The following is an 18,569-nucleotide window of genomic DNA, read 5'->3' on the forward strand; positions in this document are numbered from 1 at the left end:
TTGATTAAAGTGAGTGTTCGCGAAAAATGAAAAATCTTACTTCTATCTGTTGCGTCTATAAGGAGAAAAATTGATAAAGACGTCTCATACCGAAGAGCGTAGCGCCCATACAAATTGAGGAAGTTGGAACATACGACTTAGACCGTAAAAAATTCAAATTAATATCAAACAAATCATTCAGATATTACAACCTATAGTCATCGATTATCTTTCGCCACATTTGTGTATATTTAATATTTTATACTAGTTTTGATTTTGTTTTTTAAAATAATATTTAGCTTACAACTTGTTTTCGAACATTCCTGGAAAATATGAAAATGTCGTCTTCCTTACCAAAAATCCTCGAAACAGGAATAAACGTTTTTATAAGTAACTCTCAGATCATAACAATTAAAACATATTATGAAAAATCAACTATATATAAATGTGGCGAAAGATAATCGTTGTAATATTTGAATGATTTGTTTGAAATTAAATTGATTTTTTTACGGTCTAAGTCGTATGTTGCAATTTTCTCAATTTGTATGGACAACATGTTATTCGGTATCAGACGTCTTTAACAATTTTCTCCTTATAGACGCAACAGATGGAAGTAAAATTAGAGGCGATCAAAAGCGCTTTTTTATCGCATTAAGCCTATACCCCCTTTCATTTTTCGCGAACACTCCCTTTAAAGCTTTTACAATGAAACTTTTTTAGTTAAGGGCAAAAGTGAGATTTTATGTTAAAGTATGTAGATGTATGTATAAAGATGTATGTTAAAGTATGTTTTTATTACGAGTTTAATGAATTTTTAAAGTGATAACCAGAAAATTCTAAAATAGGAAGATGACTTTTAGACTCAAGTTAGGAATTGAACTATAAGTTCAATGATCATTAGACATAGCAATTGTACAGTGTAAATGGACCCATTTCACTTAAATAGTGTTTTGCTAAGTTAAAGTAAAAATATTTGCTTTGTAACAAAAATTATTGCTATAATGTCGTCTTTCTATTCCATTGTTTTCTGGTTATCATTGTATGAAATATTTAACTTAAGAATTCTCATTTTTTCCCAAGCACAATAATAACAATTGCATCAGACTCTTAATTAAGATTTTTTTTATTACTATCTTATTACCATTTTTTATTAAACAATAAAGAGTTGTTTCTGGTTTTTAAAATGAAAAGAAAGAAAAATAATTTAAAAATAATAAGTAATCATTTAAACCACCCTAAACATTTTTCGTTTTAAATAATTTCATTTTTTTGAGAGAGAGAAACATTTATGATTTTTGATTTATGTTTTATGATTTATGATTTATGATTTATGATTTATGATTTATGATTTATGATTTATGATTTATGATTCATATGATGATGAGACTCACAACCATGGGTGGCATACATAGTGCATATTAGTACTATAAAGATAAAGATATGAGAATATAATTTAAAAAGGTATTTCAGTTTAGATCATTTATTCAACACTATTTTAGGTGTATCTTTCATACCTTGATGCGCGCTTTTATTTATTATTATGAATTTCCTGTGATCCACCCCTGCTTACAATCATTATTATTATTAGTGTTATATATCAGAATAATAATGATAATAATAATATTATAATTATCCTTATTATATTATTAACTAGCTGGAGTCCGCCTGGCGTTGCTCTGGTTTGTATCTTTATTTACAGTCATAGTTAATCCCGCCATTTACCCGCACTTGGTATCAAATTATTTAAGACAAAGTAACCGGCGATGTCCTTGAAATTTCAAAAATTTTCAAACATTTTTAAACTGTATCTGCACCCCCGGAATACCCATGGGTTTCCTTAAAATGTCGTTAATATCATCATTAATAGTGTTAATATTAATATTATTATTATTGTTAAAATTAAACTCCTTTTTACTATCATCATTATTATATTTTCTCTTTGGCCTACGCAAACCTATCTGTCGTCATTAAAAAAATTATTAATAACAATAATTTTCAAAAGAGTCTTTCAGGAAAAAGTTCAAATCTAGAACGGTTTAAATAGTCTAGAAAAAAAATTAGAAAATGAAAGAAAAATAGAAAGAGAGAAAGATAGAAATACATATAGAAAGATAGAAAGATAAGAGAAGAAGGAGAGGAAAAGAAAGCTGAAAGACATCCTCCTCAAATCCCGCCTTCCCTCGGCCGCCAGTCGTTCCTAGTTCGCTCATAAGAGAGGACCTTTGCCCAATCTTCAAAATATCGATTTTTTTCAAGAATTCAATGTTCAAGAAAGTGTGCGAATTTTTATAATCCAAATATTAAGAGTGATTCTAAAATTCCTGCTGGTCATCAACCATAAAATTTGCGTAAAAGTGTAAAAGGAGAAATATGAAAGTCAAGGTTTGAAAGGATGGTTTGAAAAAATAGAAAAAAAGACGACAAAGCCGAATCAGGGGATCAAGAGCTAAGTTGCAAGAACAAAAGTAGCTAGATGGAAAGATTGCGGAGCTAGAAGAAAGGGCTGAGGATCTAGAAGTAAAACTCTAAGAATCTAAAAGAAAGAGTCAAGGAACTAGAAGAATCTAAAAGAAAGAGTCAAGGAACTAGAAGAATCTAGAAGAAAGAGTCAAGGAACTGGGAGGAAAAGCTAAGAAGCTAGAAAGAAACTAGAAGAATGGGGGATACAGAGGTTTTGATGTCGGACAAGGTTGTTCAGGAGTTGATGGGAGAACAGGTAGAAATCAAAACTTATACATCGAATTGTTTTGACTTTGAACCTATCCTTCACTGACCCTGAGTCTGAAACTAATTTCTCCTGAGTCTAAAACTAATCTCCCCTGAGTCTGAAACTAATCTCCCCTGAGTCTGAAACTAATCTCCCCTGAGCTGGAAACTAATATCCCCTGAGTTTGAAACTAATCTCATTTAAGACTCCTGAGTTTGAAACTAATCTCCCCTGAGTCTGAAAGTAATCTCCCTTGAGTTTGAAACTAGTCTTCTATGAGTTTGAATCAGATCTCCTTTGAGTCTGAAACTAATTTCCCCTGAGCTTGAAACTAATCTCCTCTGAGTCTGAAACTAATTTCCCTTGAGTTTAAAATTAATCTCCCTTGAGCTTGAAACTAATCTCCTCTGAGTCTGAAACTAATTTCCCCTGAGTTTAAAATTAATCTCCTCTGAGTTTGAAACTAATCTCCTCTGAGTCTAAAACTAATCTACCTTATGTCTGAAACTAGTCTCCCCTGATTTTGAATTAAATCTCCCCTTATTCTGAAACTAATCTCTCCTGAGCTTGAAACTAATCTCCTCTGAGTTTGAAACTAATTTCCCCTGAGTTTGAAACTAATCTCCCCTGACTTTGAAACTAATCTCCACTGAGCTTGAAACTAATCTCCCCTGAGCTTGAAACTAATTTCCCTTGAGATTGAAACTAATCCCCCCTGAGTCTGAAACTAATCTCCCCTGACTTTGAAACTAATCTCCCCTGACTTTGAAACTAATCTCCACTGAGCTTGAAACTAATCTCCCCTGAGCTTGAAACTAATTTCCCCTGAGTTTGAAACTAATCTCCTCTAAGACTCCTGAGTGTGAAACTAATCTCCCCTGAGTCTGAAAGTAATCTCCCTTGAGTTTGAAACTAGTCATTCATGAGTTTGAATCATCTCCCCTGAGTCTGAAACTAATCACCCCTGAGCTTGAAACTAATCTCCTGTGAGTCTGAAACCAATCTCCCCTGAGATTGAAACTTATCTCCCCTGAGTCAGAAACTTATCTTCGCTGATTTTAAAACTAATCTCCCCTGAGTTTGAAACTAATCTCCCCTGAGTTTGAAACTAATCTACCCTGAGTCTGAAAGTAATCACTCCTGAGTTTAAAACTAATCTCCCCTGAGCTTGAAACTAATCTCCCCGGAGTTTGAAACTAATCTCCCCTGAGTCTGAAAGTAATCTACCCTGAGTTTAAAACTTATCTCCCCTGAGAATGAAACTAGTCTCCCCTGAGTTTGAAACTGTGAAAGGATAACAGCTTGTGCAAGTCTGTTAATGAAGGGCGTTAACAACAAAATATTTTTCCAATAAAATTGTATTTAATTAAAAAACTGTTTTTTCTTTTTTTTTCAAATAATTTACAAGGGAATGCTTTCAAGATTTTTCATGAAAACTTTTCTAAAATTTTTTCAAATTAATTTTCATCTCGAATATTTGTTTTAAACTTTGGAAAATGGATTTTGTGTTTAATTGAATAATCAAACACATGATCAAAAATAAAATTTACCCAATTAATAAATCAAATATTGAATTTTAATCAGTTATGAAACCAATTATTGATTTGAAGTCAGTTATTAAATCAATTATTCATTTTTTATTAGTTAACAATCATTGATTTTTAATCCGTTATTAAATCAATTAATGATTTAATCAGTTACTAAATTAGTTATAAATTTTTAATCAGTTACTAAATCAATTGTTGCTTTTTAGTCAGTTTACAAATCAATTAGTGATTTAACTAATTATCATTTAATAAATTTTAATTAGGGAGACCTGATACAAACCGGAAGTCCCGCAATTCTTTGTTCCCCTCTTCCGCAGCATTGGCGGAGTAATAAATCACTTCCGGTTGCTTTTAAAGTTTTTACTTTTCAGGTAGTTTTTTTTACTTTTTAGCTTGGTTTTTTTTTACCTTTTTTCAGGTAGTCTTTTTTACATTTTTATTGTTTAGATTTTTTCTGCAGTTTTACTTCTTTAGCTTTTCAGAAAGTCAAAAAAAATTCGTTTAGTTATTTAGTTTTGCTACTTTTGGGTAGTTTTTTATCATTCAGTTAGTTTTTTATCTTTCAGTGAGTTTTTTTTATCTTTAAGTCAGTTTTTTACTTTAAAGCCAGTTTTTAGGTAGATGATAACCCTATTCCTGCTAGGGGGGGGGTCAATTTGACCCCCCCCCCTGTAGTTTTTTTTCCATAACTCAAAAAGTATTTTCTAACTTTTCCTACATACCCAAAGCCCTCCCTTTAGGCCTAAAACCGGGCTTTGATACTAACTGCCTGAGTCAGGCACACTGTAACAAACTAAATCTTTGTTTTGACCCACTTTCACTTGTCAGAATTTGATAAAATTTAGCTATTTGGAAAGCCTATGACATAAGAAAACGGATTGCACAAGTTTTGCGAAAAAAAAAATTGCAAATGTTTTGCAAACAACCCGTCAAAGGAAATTCGCACATTTTTAGTTTTTCTTGATTAAAAATCAGGTTATTTAAAATTTTGCAAAAAATTTTGCATATTAGAAATGGCATGGTCAAGGGCTTTTCAAAAATGTATAATTTTTTTATTTTTTGTACAAATTTTTTTTGCAAACAATTTTACTATATAACTGGATTTTGCGATAAAAAATTCAATTTTGGCAAATTTGCAAATTTTTTTGCAGATTATAAAAGTAGAGCACAAGAGCTTTCCAATGAAAAAAAATGAATAGCGCTTAGGCTGTTTAGTTTACCCTGAAATTACCCAAAAAAGTGAACGGTCCCTTTAATACCCCTTTGGATCTATAACCAGGCTTTTATACTAACTGCCTGAATCCTCAGGCACACTGTCTGAATGACTAATTTTTTCTGTAACAAACTAAATCTTTGTTTTGACCCACTTTCAGTTGTCAGATTTTGATAATTTTAAGTCTTTTTGGAAAGCCTTTTAACATAAGGAAACGGATTGCACAAGTTTTGCAGAGAAATGTTTGCAAATTATTTGCACACAACCCGTAAGAAGAAATTTGCACATTCTTGGTTTTTATTAAATACACATCAGGTTATATAAAATTTTGAAATTTTTTTCATATTTGAAATGACATGGTTAAGGGCTTTTTAAAAATGTATATTTTTTTATTTTTTGGACTTTTTTTGTTTGCAAATATTTTCACTAAATAACTAGGGTTAAAAATTATTTTTTGCAAATTTGCAATTTTTTTAGCAGATTCTAAAAGAAGAGCATAAGAGCTTTCCAATGATGTACCATTTGTCATATTTGGACATCAAACATGGGATTTAGAGGGGGGCGTCAAATTGCTCCCCCCCCCAGCATATCCTGGTTTTCAAGTACACCAGCAGGGATAGGATTAAGTTAACTTACAAGGTTTATGATCAGAGTTTAGAAGGCAAGCATTGCCATCTTATTAATGGCTTTTTGTCAGTTCGACGAACCCCTGAAAATTCTAATGATTCTTCCTTTAACCTGAATAATTATCTAGGAGGTCCCTGATGGAACTATTGTCACTGTCAAGTGTGGAAATGATGATAATTACAGTGGTGAAGTCAGGAACTGTACAGCAATCATGAAAAATCAAATGGCAAAATTTTCAGATCTGAGGTAAGCTAGTTTTATCCTTGAAGAATGTTAAATTTACTGAGCCGGTATATATCAAGAATACAGTTACTGTAGTTCTAAAGATCATAATATATTTGACAATGTCATGTGTTCTTTTTTTCAGATTTATTGGTCGCTCAGGGCGCGGGAAGTCCTTCACAATTACCATAACAATCCAAACCAAACCTCTTCAGTGTGCAACCTACAACAAAGCCATCAAAGTCACCGTGGACGGACCTCGTGAGCCACGAACCAAAAACCGGTTTTTCCCCGGCATGTTTGGATCCTTTGGATTGTTCCCCCAGCCGTTCTTGGATCCACTTTATCTGTACAGAGACTTTCTTCAAAGCAGACCGGATATACCTCCCCTTCCTCTTCCCTTGAAGCTGCCTACCCCCCTGGGGGTAGCCCCACCCCGCCCCCTTCTCCCCTGGACACTTCCCCCCAGTGTTAGGTAAACAAAATTCAAAAACTTTAAATTTAAAACCCTCCTAATCTTAATTTCCAAATTTTCCCCATTTTTTAGAAGCAGCCTTAAATTACAAAAAATGGCTGTTTTTAAAATTCTAGGGACCCAAATCTACTGAATCTAATCAAGTTTAAGAGGAGTTCTTACAGTACAGTTAGTCTAAGACGTTCAGCTAGAAGTGGTTAAAATTAGTCTAAGAAGTTCAGCTAGAAGTGGTTAGTTTAAGAAGTTCAGCTAGAAGTGGTTAAAGTTAGTCAAAGAAGTTCATCACGAAGTGGTTAAAGTTAGTCTATGAAGATAGTTAGTCTATGAAGTTCAGCACGAAGTGGTTAAAGTTAGTCTATGAAGTTCAACTAGAAGTATAAATTAAAGTTAGTCTAAGAAGTTCAACTAGAAGTGGTTAAAGTTAGTCAATGAGTTTAATTTCTTCTTCCTATTCATAAGATTTGGGACCCATTTGGTTTAGTCGTGTTGACGTCTGAAAGCTCGAAAATGTCCTGAAAAAAAATAATAAAATAATAATAATTAGTAATTTTAAATTTTTCAGATCATCTCCAATATCTCCAACTGCCACAATTTCCAGTCAAGATATTAAGGAAAGTCACACAACAAAATTAAATTTTAAAACTTCGAATTTTAGCAACTTTTTTGTCTTTAAGAAGGAATTTTTTTACTTGATGATATAGAACCAGTTTATTGAAGAATAAAAACAGTTATAAAATAGCACTATTTGCCGCAAATTCAAATTTTCTAATCCCTAAATCTTTGCAACCTGATGGTTTAAACCTTTGATATCAAACTTAAGTTATTTGATCTAACAGAAGGCTTAGTACTTAAGGACTACGACAATGTGTTGCAAAGATATAGGGATTGGAAAATCAGACTCAATTCCTTTTTTGTTGTTAGATAGAACACTAGATATAGTCTTTTCGAGATTTTGGGAGTTTTCGTTCACAATAAGCCTGTGGTCGAAGCCCAAAGGAGTTACGCGTTAATGTGAACGAAAAATCCCTAAAAATTGAAAAGACGACATCTTGTGTTCTATCTGTATTTATATGAATTCATTTTTTTGATAATATACAACTATTTCATTGAAAAAACATTTGTTGATAAATAAAATTGTTAAATTTGTTTGTTGACCTCTTCAGGAGGAAGAGGATGATGATGAGGATGAGAAGGATGAGGAGAGATCTGCCTTTAAACAGGTTAAACCAACTAAACTCAAGCTCACCAAGGATAAAGATAAGCATGTCTGGAGACCTTACTAAATCAGAAATCGTGACTCAAACATCAGGAAATGATTCTGTATACATTTCCAAATACTTAACATCCGAAAAATAGTGAATAATACATAATACTTCTCTAGTACGATCATTTTGATCTATGATTTTTGACGTCAAGTGCAAATGCCGCAAATCATATTCTTGCCGAGTTCGCGCAGTGCGCAGTGTACTAATAGTGTGAAACAACTCAATCTAATCGGCGAAGTTATTTAGAAGTAGATTGAAGTGTTAGGTCCCTAGGGATTTATAATATCTGCTTATAACTAAAGGTGTGGGTTATGATTGATATGTTATGATTTAATCCAATGACAAGAATTAATTTAATATTCCTACGGATGACGATCTTCCTATGCAAACCTTAATATGAACCTATATATGAGCAAGTGGACAAAAATGTATTATGAAAGAATAGATTCTGAACTTAAAGTGTATGTAACGTGTTATCTAAAAATAACTTACTAGTCTAAATGTTATTTAGCTTCAATAACATTAACTCAGTCATATTTGTTATAGCCGGACATCATTTTTGCATACCCTTCATGTACTGTAGCCAACTACAGCTTAAAGGGAGTGTTAACCTATTTAAATGTACTGTAAGCATGATAAACCTCCATGCAAAGATGATAATGCCCTTGAAAACCTGATCAAGTATGAATTAAATATCTATGCTTTTGTTTCTGTAAACTATAAAATTTGAGGTTTTACTGCGAAAGTGACTTGCGCATTTCTTGTTAGGAGAAACTTACAAAAATCTAGTCAGAATAACGACGGTATCTTCTGCACTGTTGAACAGATTAAGGTTGTAACTTGGACATTGTCATCCTTGTTTGGAGGTTCATTTCAAATAAGCAGTTCTTTTAATGATCAATAATTTCAATTTTTGAAATGAAGAATAAAACCCAAATGTTTAGTATATAGTGTACCTTCAACATAAGTAAATAATCCCTTTAAAAGAATGTAATATTGTAATTTTTTCTTTCCTCTGAACTGTCGTGAATCGCTTAAGGCACTTTTTAAAAAGAGTCTTAAAACTATTTCAAACATTCACTTTAATTTCACATAAAAATTTCCAACTTGTGAACGCAGCGGCAATAGTTTCTTGTTTCTAATTGTTTTGTCATTTTCTGTAACTTTGTCCAGTTTATTATTTATTGATTTGTGATCTCAATATTTAAAAAATAATAAATTAAATAAATGTTGTGTACTGTCACTACAGTCTGTATAAGTACTATACAGCGCTTGCTCTCGGCTGGTTAAAAGTCGATACGGTACTATAAAAATTAACCGAAGTTTAAATTGATACACAGTGAGATCCAGAAAACAATGGAATTCTCCTTGGCGTCTTCTCTTTTATCTTTGTTTGAAACCAGCTGAACTGTCCGTGGGAAAAAATTCAAATTTTGAAAAATAAATTTTGTCAAAAAAATCTAATTTGTTTAGCCTTTGTTAACACTAGGGTAGTCTTTACTATAGTTTCAGTAGAAGAAAATATTTCCATTTATTGATAGCGCCGATTTTAGGATTCATATCTCTAATTGGATAATGAGATAGTTAGAAAGATAGATGTTATCGCCATATAATTTCTATTGGTTCAGATAGACAACAAACACATGACTGAACCCTGATTGGATCAGGTACTAATGGACTCGGCATACAGGGTCTGTTGGGTTACCTGAAACAATTTCAGCCAATTTGGTCCAGCCGTTTAGCCAGCTATATAAAGGAGATGTCGGTACTGATTTTTTGCGCAAACTTTGATTTTTTATCCTTATATCTTTGCAACCCAGTGTAGGATAACTTAGTTATTTTAAACTGCGAATTCTTATAGGTCAAAAATATAAGTTTAAAATTTCAATGGTTTTTACCTTCAGGTTGCACAGATATAGGATTGAGAATATTTCAGTTTGTGACAAAGATTCAATTTCACATAATGGAAAGCTATATGTCGTTTTACTTCTTTGGTTAAATTTTGTCGTAAGATATCTATAATAATGATCTAAGACGATCTTCAATTTCTCTCTTATATAATCCAAAAAAAGGAATTTTTGAACGTTCTAAAAAGTAATAACATAGTAATATAAGTTAACAATTTGCCACAAAGCAAACCAATCAATCTATCGATAGATCTAGTTCAAATATCTATCTATCTATCTATCTATCTATATATCTATATATCTATCTATCTATCTACTACTTATATATCTATATATCTATCTATTTTCTGTCACCAATGACTGATTTCCTCCTAATTTGTATAGAATTGTCTATAAAATAAATAACTACTGTGTTTCATGTCAAGGTTTTTATGGCCCTACACCTCTTGGGCTATAAAAATATAAAAATATAAAAAAAAATATAAAATAGAAATTTTTTCCGGAAATCTGTGTTGCAACCTGTACAAATAACGATGAGTTCGTTTATTGTTCACAGAGAGATTTTTATATAAAAAAGGATGTCGGAATTTATTAATACGTTTTTTACATAACTTTTAACTGACCCAATCACGACTGGAAACTGCTGGCCACCCCCCACCCCACCCCCTCCCATGTTGAATTTTCTCTATAACCTAAAAATGGTTTTCGCTACAGCATTATTATAAATTAGGTCGGGTAGAGGGCAGTTAAATGGCTGGTTAAACTTTGTTGGGACATTTTTAGGTCTAGCTACAGGGTGTCCCACATCAAATTAGACCGAGTCAATGGGTCTAAATTACGATTTGGGGGACAAATCAGAAACATTAAGAAGAATCAATCATTTTGAAAAAATTTAATAAGGCTAATAGAAATTTTTTTGCAGTAAATGATAGATTTTTCGAGTATTATGTGCGTATTTTGGCGTTAAAGATTGGAGATAATCTAATATGATATGGGACGCTCTTTAGTTCCACGTGGTTAAACTTAGTTGGAACATTTTTAGGTCTAGCTATCTCTACGTGGTTAAACTTTCTTGGAACATTTTTAGGTCTAGCTAGTGCTACGTGCTTAAACTTTGTAGGAACATTTTTAGGTCTAGTTAGTAACACGCGGTGGTCCTTAATTGGGACATTCTTAGGTCTAGTTAGTTCCGCGTGGTGGACCTTAATTGGGACATTCTTAGGTCTAGTTAGTTTCACGTGGTGGATCTTAATTGGGACATTCTTAGGTCTAGTTAGTTCCACGTGGTGGACCTTAATTGGGACATTCTAAGGTCTAGTTAGTTCCACGTGTTGGACCTTAATTGGGACATTCTTAGGTATAGTTAGTTTCACGTGGTGGACCTTAATTAGGACATTCTTAGGTCTAGTTAATTCCACGTGGTGGACCTTAATTGGGACATTCTTAGGTCTAGTTAGTTCCACGTTGTGGACCTTAATTGGGACATTCTTATGTCTAGTTAGTTTCACTTGGTGGACCTTAATTGGGACATTCTTAGGTCTAGTTAATTCCACGTGGTGGACCTTAATTGGGACATTCTTAGGTCTAGTTAGTTTTACGTGGTGGACCTTAATTGGGACATTCTAAGGTCTAGTTAGTTCCACGTGGTGGACCTTAATTGGGACATTCTTAGGTCTAGTTAATTCCACGTGGTGGACCTTAATTGGGACATTCTTAGGTCTAGTTAGTTCCACGTGGTGGACCTTAATTGGGACATTCTTATGTCTAGTTAGTTCCATGCACATGTTGGACCTTAAATCTGGTTTACAAATCTCAGATTTCTAAACGTACATATATGTAACTAATTACAAGAGGGTCATATATCTATATGGGCGGGCCAACAAGAGACCCCTGTGGTGCACTCCCCCCCTGACGCCCTCAGGCGTTTCCCCTGTCCAGACTCCAGGGGGAGTACTTAGTGATGCAAGAATGAGAGGTTAAAAGTCAACTAGAATGGGGGGGTATATCGAATTTTAATTAATGAATTTTCTATAAAAATATTTTGAAGAAAATAACAAAAAAGAAAGGAAGAAGAATAAAGAAGTAATAAAGAAGATTGAAATTCAAGAATATCCCCTTCTTTTCAGCCTTTGTTACCCCAGCAAAGTACTCAAGGGTTCCCTAAAAAAATTTCAGCCAATTTGGTTCAGCTGATGCTTTGCCAGCTAATTCAGGCCACAGAGGGGGGCCACAGCATTTAAGAATAGAATAGATTTGTAAGTAGGGGGCGAGCCACATGTGAAAAATTTGTTTGACCTGAAAATTGTTAAATTAACACTAAAAAATTAAATCTTTAACTTATTACTAAAAATAGATATTTTGCCTGTGTTCTTTCTCTTAAGTGCTATTGAGAAACTTTTTGCATCAAAACAAAAAAAAACTGGAGATAAAACATTTAAAGATTTGAGTTAAACTATAAATATATGTACTTCTGAAAATGTTTAAATCACGAATATTTAATTCTTAGTTTTAATACAGAGAAAGTAAAGGATGTAAATGTCTGTAAAGATTAAGTAAAGCTCAAGCATGAAATCTTTCAGTTTTCTCGAAACTAAAATTCGAAAAAACTTTCCTGCTAGCTTCAGGATAAGTACGATTAGCTTCTCCAAACCTGACCATATTTTATATAAAATTCAAATTTTTCTCCATTCCATGTTACTTTTTTCTGTATACGATGAAGTGTATTCTACAATGATGTGCAATTCTAATTTGATATCTGTACTAATAATATTACTATCTTAATTATTTGTATATTGACCCAGCCGGGCTAGCCCGGTCAGTTTTCATTTTACCTGTTTATAAATAAAGTAGTTGAATATCATTTGTTGATTAGAACGGACGTATACAGAGCCTTGAGTATTGGCTAGAGATAGAGAGCCTTAAGTTTTGACTAGAGATTTAGTTAAATATGATCTCATTAGACTTTGAGTAAAGTAATCGTTAGAGTATTAGCATCTAGATTTGTTACAACGATAGTTCATTAGACTCATAAATCTAAGAAAAGAACGGAAAAGAATAAGCTTCTCAGAATATACAAAAAAAATTATTTAAACCATATTACTTTACATAGACAAGATAGAAATAAAAATTCAGAAAGCACTCAATTAAAAAAAATAATCCTTTATATATAATATTGGTAACAAAAATAAGATTTTATGCCAATTTTTTTCCTTTTTTCTTCTTCCTTTCATTTTTTGTTTCTTTCTTTTCAATTTTTTCATTTTCTTCTTTTTTCTGATAAAGTGTGCCCCTGTGCCCCTAGCTACGGTGTGCCCCTGTGCCCCCCCCCCTAGCTACGGGCCTGCCAGCTATATGTAACATATATACAAATATAGATAAATATATATTACTAGCCTTATAGGGCCCTTTGCACCCATCTTCTAAATTAATTGTGAACATGTTCTCTTTGTGTACATCGTAAAACAAAACAAAAATAATTCGCGGATTTTCAAAATTTTAAAAAATTTAATGGAGATCGAATTTTGATGGAGACAAATATTTGAAATGTTGATCATTTATAAACCTTCCCTGGGGTCCCTAGATGTCCCACAAAAAATTTGGGCCCGATCGGTTCAGCCGTTTTGACGTTTTTTTGACTAAGGCTAGTATGTTATATATAAATATATATTATATATATAAAAATATATCTTTATAAATAAATATATATGAGCGAAAAGTTTTATTATATACATTGGTTGTAACCTTTTCAATTTCTTATTATATTTTTTACTTTTCTCTAAAATATAATATAAAAGAAGAATAATGCATTATAAAATCAGAGGCCCTAAAAATTGGAGGAAAATGGCGATACAAAGGAATTGAGTCTTTGTAACAAAATCAAATATTTAACCCCCAATATCTTTAGAACCCGATGTTGTAAACCTTTAATATTTCAAACTCTGATTATTTGATTTAACAGAATTCATAGTTTGAAATATCTGAGGTCTACAACATTTGGTTCCAAAGATATAATGATTAGAAAATCGGAGTTTGTGACAAAGACTCAATTCCTTAGGGAGGTGAATAGAAAATGAGAGAAAAAAAGTTGAAACATTAGTATTAATAATTTACAAGTTTAGTTCTTTTCCATTCATTCTTCCATGGCTTGGAGTTTGTAACGTTTTTTAGGTTTAAACATTCATGCCCAATATAATCCATTAACCAACATCATCCCTTCCCCTTCCCCCCCTAGTTTATACTCTACCCCCCCCCTCAACGTCCATCTGCCTTTATCCCTGCAGACTGTTCTTATATTGCCTTAATACTTTACACCATAATAAAATTTTAAGGGTTGATACTGATAATGAGAAGAAGGAGGAGTATGGAAGGATGAAAGGAAGATAATTTAAGATTTGATTTGACTTGTATTTATAAATTGTCCCCTTTCAATATTGATTAAAAATCTTATATTAGCCCCCCAAAAACTATGAAGCAAGTTTTAGAAGTATGTCTTCATTCTTTTGGGTTTATTACCTTTTATGGTCCAATCAGGTGTTCTTGGACACAAAAGTAAGGTATGCTGCTATTCCTTTTTTCACCATAAAGGGACTGTAAACGTAATTTCCTTTTTCACCATAAAGGGACTGTAAACGTAATTTCCGCACGATTCACAACGACACCCTTCAAAGCTTTGTCTGATCAAGTATCAATTAGATATCTATATTTTTCTATATTTAGATATTGATAATTTTTATTTGTGGTTCCGGCTGCACTATTTAAAAGTGGCTTGTGCATTTCTTGCCTCAGAAGCAATGTAGAAATCAGAAAACTTGTCAAGCTAGGAAAAGAAACGATATCTTCACATCATTAATCAGATTGAGTGTTATATAGAGTACTATTGTGAATCGGGCAAACACTTTTGTAAATAAAGATTCAAATTCAAGATTCATGGTCTATTTTAGAATTTTTGAATATTTTTTTTTTTGATTTAGCAGTTTAAACCAATCCGTATTCAATCAATTTAATAGCGTGTTTTTTTTTGCTACTTTACGATGGCATATTGTAAAATTTAAATTCTCTTATATTTTTATTACATGCGATCTTACCGCTGACTTGGTTATCTCAAGCGTAAGATATATTCTATGTATGAAAATATATAAATGTGTACACTTTTTTAATTTCCAAGAAACTTCGTGGCAACAAACAGGCCCATTTTTTGTGGTAACCCGATTACTTGACCTGATGGGTAAGGTTTATGGTCAATCAAAATTGAAAAACAAATAAAAATTTGAAAATCTGGTGATATATATATGAAACGCAAAAAATCTGGAAAATCTTTTTATTCGATTGTAAACAAGAAAAATGCTAATGATTTATAAATCAAAATATACTGAGGGAAAAGGAAGCTTACAAATCTTATTTGTACAAATAATGTCACATAATTGGGTACATAAATGAGTTTTATCAAGTACACCCCCAGGAATAAAATTCTGGATTCCTATTGGCTGTATGTTCGTGTAGCGCCTAGCCTTCTATACGGCATTGTGGTTAGAGACCTAACCGCAGAATAATATTAGGCTCCTCCCCTCTCTACTAGATCCTATCTATCTATCTATCAAGTATCCATACACTCAATCAGAACTCAAATTCTTCGACATCATGAAAAACAAAAAGCAATTGGAAAAAAGATTATAATTAATTATCTTCTTTTAGTAAAAAAAATACATACGTTTAATTGATGAAGCCGAGTCACAAATAAACCTTCTCTCTATTTCAACTAAAATACAAGCTTAACTACTTCTTATAAGACTTCAGAGACGAAATGTACTTTCTTTATCTAAACAACCAAGGTTCCGTGCATATTTAATACCCTTGTTCTTACTTAGCCAAATAAATGCAAACTATATTGTGAGATCTCTGCATGTTGTATTTCTAGCTGGGGAATCCAAGCTAAGAACATTCCCAAGGTTTTAAAATATAATTTGAGGCAAATCGGTAAACGGGTTCTTAGTTATGATCGGTCAAACACCCAAACAGAGATAAATACTTTATTTTTCATTATTTCATGATTTAATGGTTCAGTTCGAAATAAATATAGAAACAAAATTTAACAAAAAATTGTGATAATTATAACATTTTACATATATTTCTACAGCTAATTTATATTTTGGGAACCCTGCTTTGGCTGGAAATCAAACCTAAAAAATGCTCAATACATTTTCCCAATCAAAATTTTAGGCAAATCGGTCAAGGGAGGGGAGGAAGGCCAGCCACAACAATTTCTAGTCCGAGCCACATTCTCCTCAAATTCTCGTCCGAGCCAGATTTCCTTCCAATATTATTTTTTAAAAGCTATCTATCTATCTATCTATCTATCTATCTATCTATCTATCTATCTATCTATATATCTATCTATCTATCTATCTATCTATCTATCTATCTATCTATCTATCTATTTATTATTTTTTAAAAGCTATCTATCTATCTATCTATCTATCTATCTATCTATCTATCTATCTATCTATATATCTATCTATCTATCTATCTATCTATCTATCTATCTATCTATCTATCTATTTATTTATCTATCTATCTATCTATCTATCTATTCTTCTATCTTTCTATCTATCCTTCTATCTTTCTATCTATCCATATATCTATCTTTCTTTCTATCTTTTTCTCTATCTATCTATCTATCTTTCTTTCTATTTACCTATCTATCTTGTCATATATGCCATCTTTATATCTATCTTTCTAATTTTCTATCTTTCTATCTATCTATCTATCTATCTATCTATCTATCCATATATCTAGCCATCAATCTATCTATCTATCTTTTTATCTCTCTATCTGTCTATCTATCTATCTGTTTATCTATCTATCTTTCTATTCACTTATCTATCTATCTATCTATCTATCCATATATCTATCCATCCATCTATCTATCTATTCATATATCTAGCCATCTCTCTATTTATCTATCTATATATCCAATCAGCCTCGGATCGATTTATCCTACTGAAAGAGTCTCTCTCAGGCAGGGGCGGAAACGTCCTGTATGTGTGTCTGTACCAAAAGAGTGTGTTTAAGTAATACCGAACCGAAGGCGTGTACTCTAGGTATATACAGTACATAAAAGTCTTGGTATATGTACAGTTAAGGAGAGTTAATTTGTTTTTTGTTAATTGTTTACTTAAAAATAAGTTTAATATAAAAGTAATATATTGTTTATAATTATTTATATATATATAAGTTTAAATGCAAAGAATATAATTTGATTAAAGTTTACAATAAACTACTTGTTATTCAAGTTTAGTTATAATTGACGATATTGTTCTGCAATTTCCTTGACTGTAGTCATGTTGTGTGTCTGCACCAAAAAAGTGTGCGTGTGTAATAGCGAACTCGTCTGTAAAGCAGGGCGACTGACTTTCTCATGGCAGCCTAGCGCCATTTCCTTTCCCTTTATTCTTATTCCCGGCCTTGTCTCTTTTCTAGAGAAATCAAACATTTAAAGATTACAAATAATACAGGGTGAGTCAAAAAAAAGTGTGATTTGCGGGACCTGGTGCAAAATTGTACCTTTTTTGTGCAACTCTCCGGTATGGAGTTTTTTCAACATTTTTTGAAAATTTGTAATTTTTTTTGGTACTTCAAGAGTCCGAAAAAAATCCGCGAACCTTTTTTTCTCTCAAAATCAAAAGTTCAGAAAAGTTTTCAGTTTGGGTATAATTTTTTACGGAAAAATTGTTTTTCAATGGTTCTTAAGGTTTCACCTGAACAGCGTATATTTAATACCTTAGAATATTCTAAGAAGAAAGGAACCAGAGAATTTAAATTACTTTTCTTTAACAATTAGTCCATTGCAAATCGATCATGGTCATCTTTGTATGTTTGGAGGGTCACGTGAAATTATGCGTATAGTCCCTTTAAGCCTGTTATTTGTATCCCTATAATTTGAGGGCGTATACCAATAATGTCATTATATAAGATAATCCCGATTTAAAAACCAATAAAAATTATTTGGTCATAATAATCTTAATAATAGTGAAATAGATATTATAGAAGTCGTGAGGACGGACTCTAATAACGAGGCTGGTTGGTTCTATAACTATATATTTGAGTCTATATATACAAAAAGCAGGACTGTAATCCTGTTACGGAAAAACACATGAATCGACTGAATATATTTGGTTTGGCTTGGCGGAACTCTTGAGACTTCTATAGGTGGAAAATATCGTCTTCCACAATATTGTCATTTTCTTATTTACAAAAGTGTAAATAATGACAACACAAACTAATGATATAGTTGGTGGAACCTTGAACCTAATATAGGATACAAACTTATAAAGGATACAAACTAATAAAGGATACAAACTTATAAAGGATACAAACTAATGAAGGANTGCCCTGATATACTCCCCTAATGAAGAATACATATTTAAAACAATTAGTACGTGTGAGGTCTGACTGTAGTTAAGATACTGTTTATCTAAGAACATATCAAGTATAAAGCTACCGACAAATAGTCCTCAAACTCAGAAAATGAGCCCTCCCTCTGAAGTTGTGCAAACATAATGATATTTTGTCGCAAAACCATAATATTAGTGCGGGAAAATATTTTAATTATTATTTTGTTGGAGTTTAAT

General features: G+C 32.2%; 1 protein-coding gene across 1 annotated transcript; it reads left to right on the forward strand.

Moving 5' to 3' along the window:
* Nucleotides 1–2,184: 2,184 nt before the first annotated feature.
* LOC111714322 (segmentation protein Runt) lies at nt 2,185–8,913 on the forward strand. The gene is made up of 6 exons (XM_023489406.1): nt 2,185–2,695; nt 4,497–4,604; nt 6,201–6,319; nt 6,441–6,770; nt 7,333–7,381; nt 7,934–8,913. The coding sequence occupies exons 1-6, from the start codon at nt 2,636–2,638 to the stop codon at nt 8,051–8,053; spliced, it is 786 nt and encodes a 261-aa protein (XP_023345174.1). The 5' UTR covers nt 2,185–2,635; the 3' UTR covers nt 8,054–8,913.
* Nucleotides 8,914–18,569: the final 9,656 nt, after the last annotated feature.

The sequence above is a fragment of the Eurytemora carolleeae genome, unplaced genomic scaffold (assembly GCF_000591075.1).
Source record: "Eurytemora carolleeae unplaced genomic scaffold, Eaff_2.0 scaffold1458, whole genome shotgun sequence".
Taxonomy (NCBI): Eukaryota; Metazoa; Arthropoda; class Copepoda; order Calanoida; family Temoridae; genus Eurytemora; species Eurytemora carolleeae.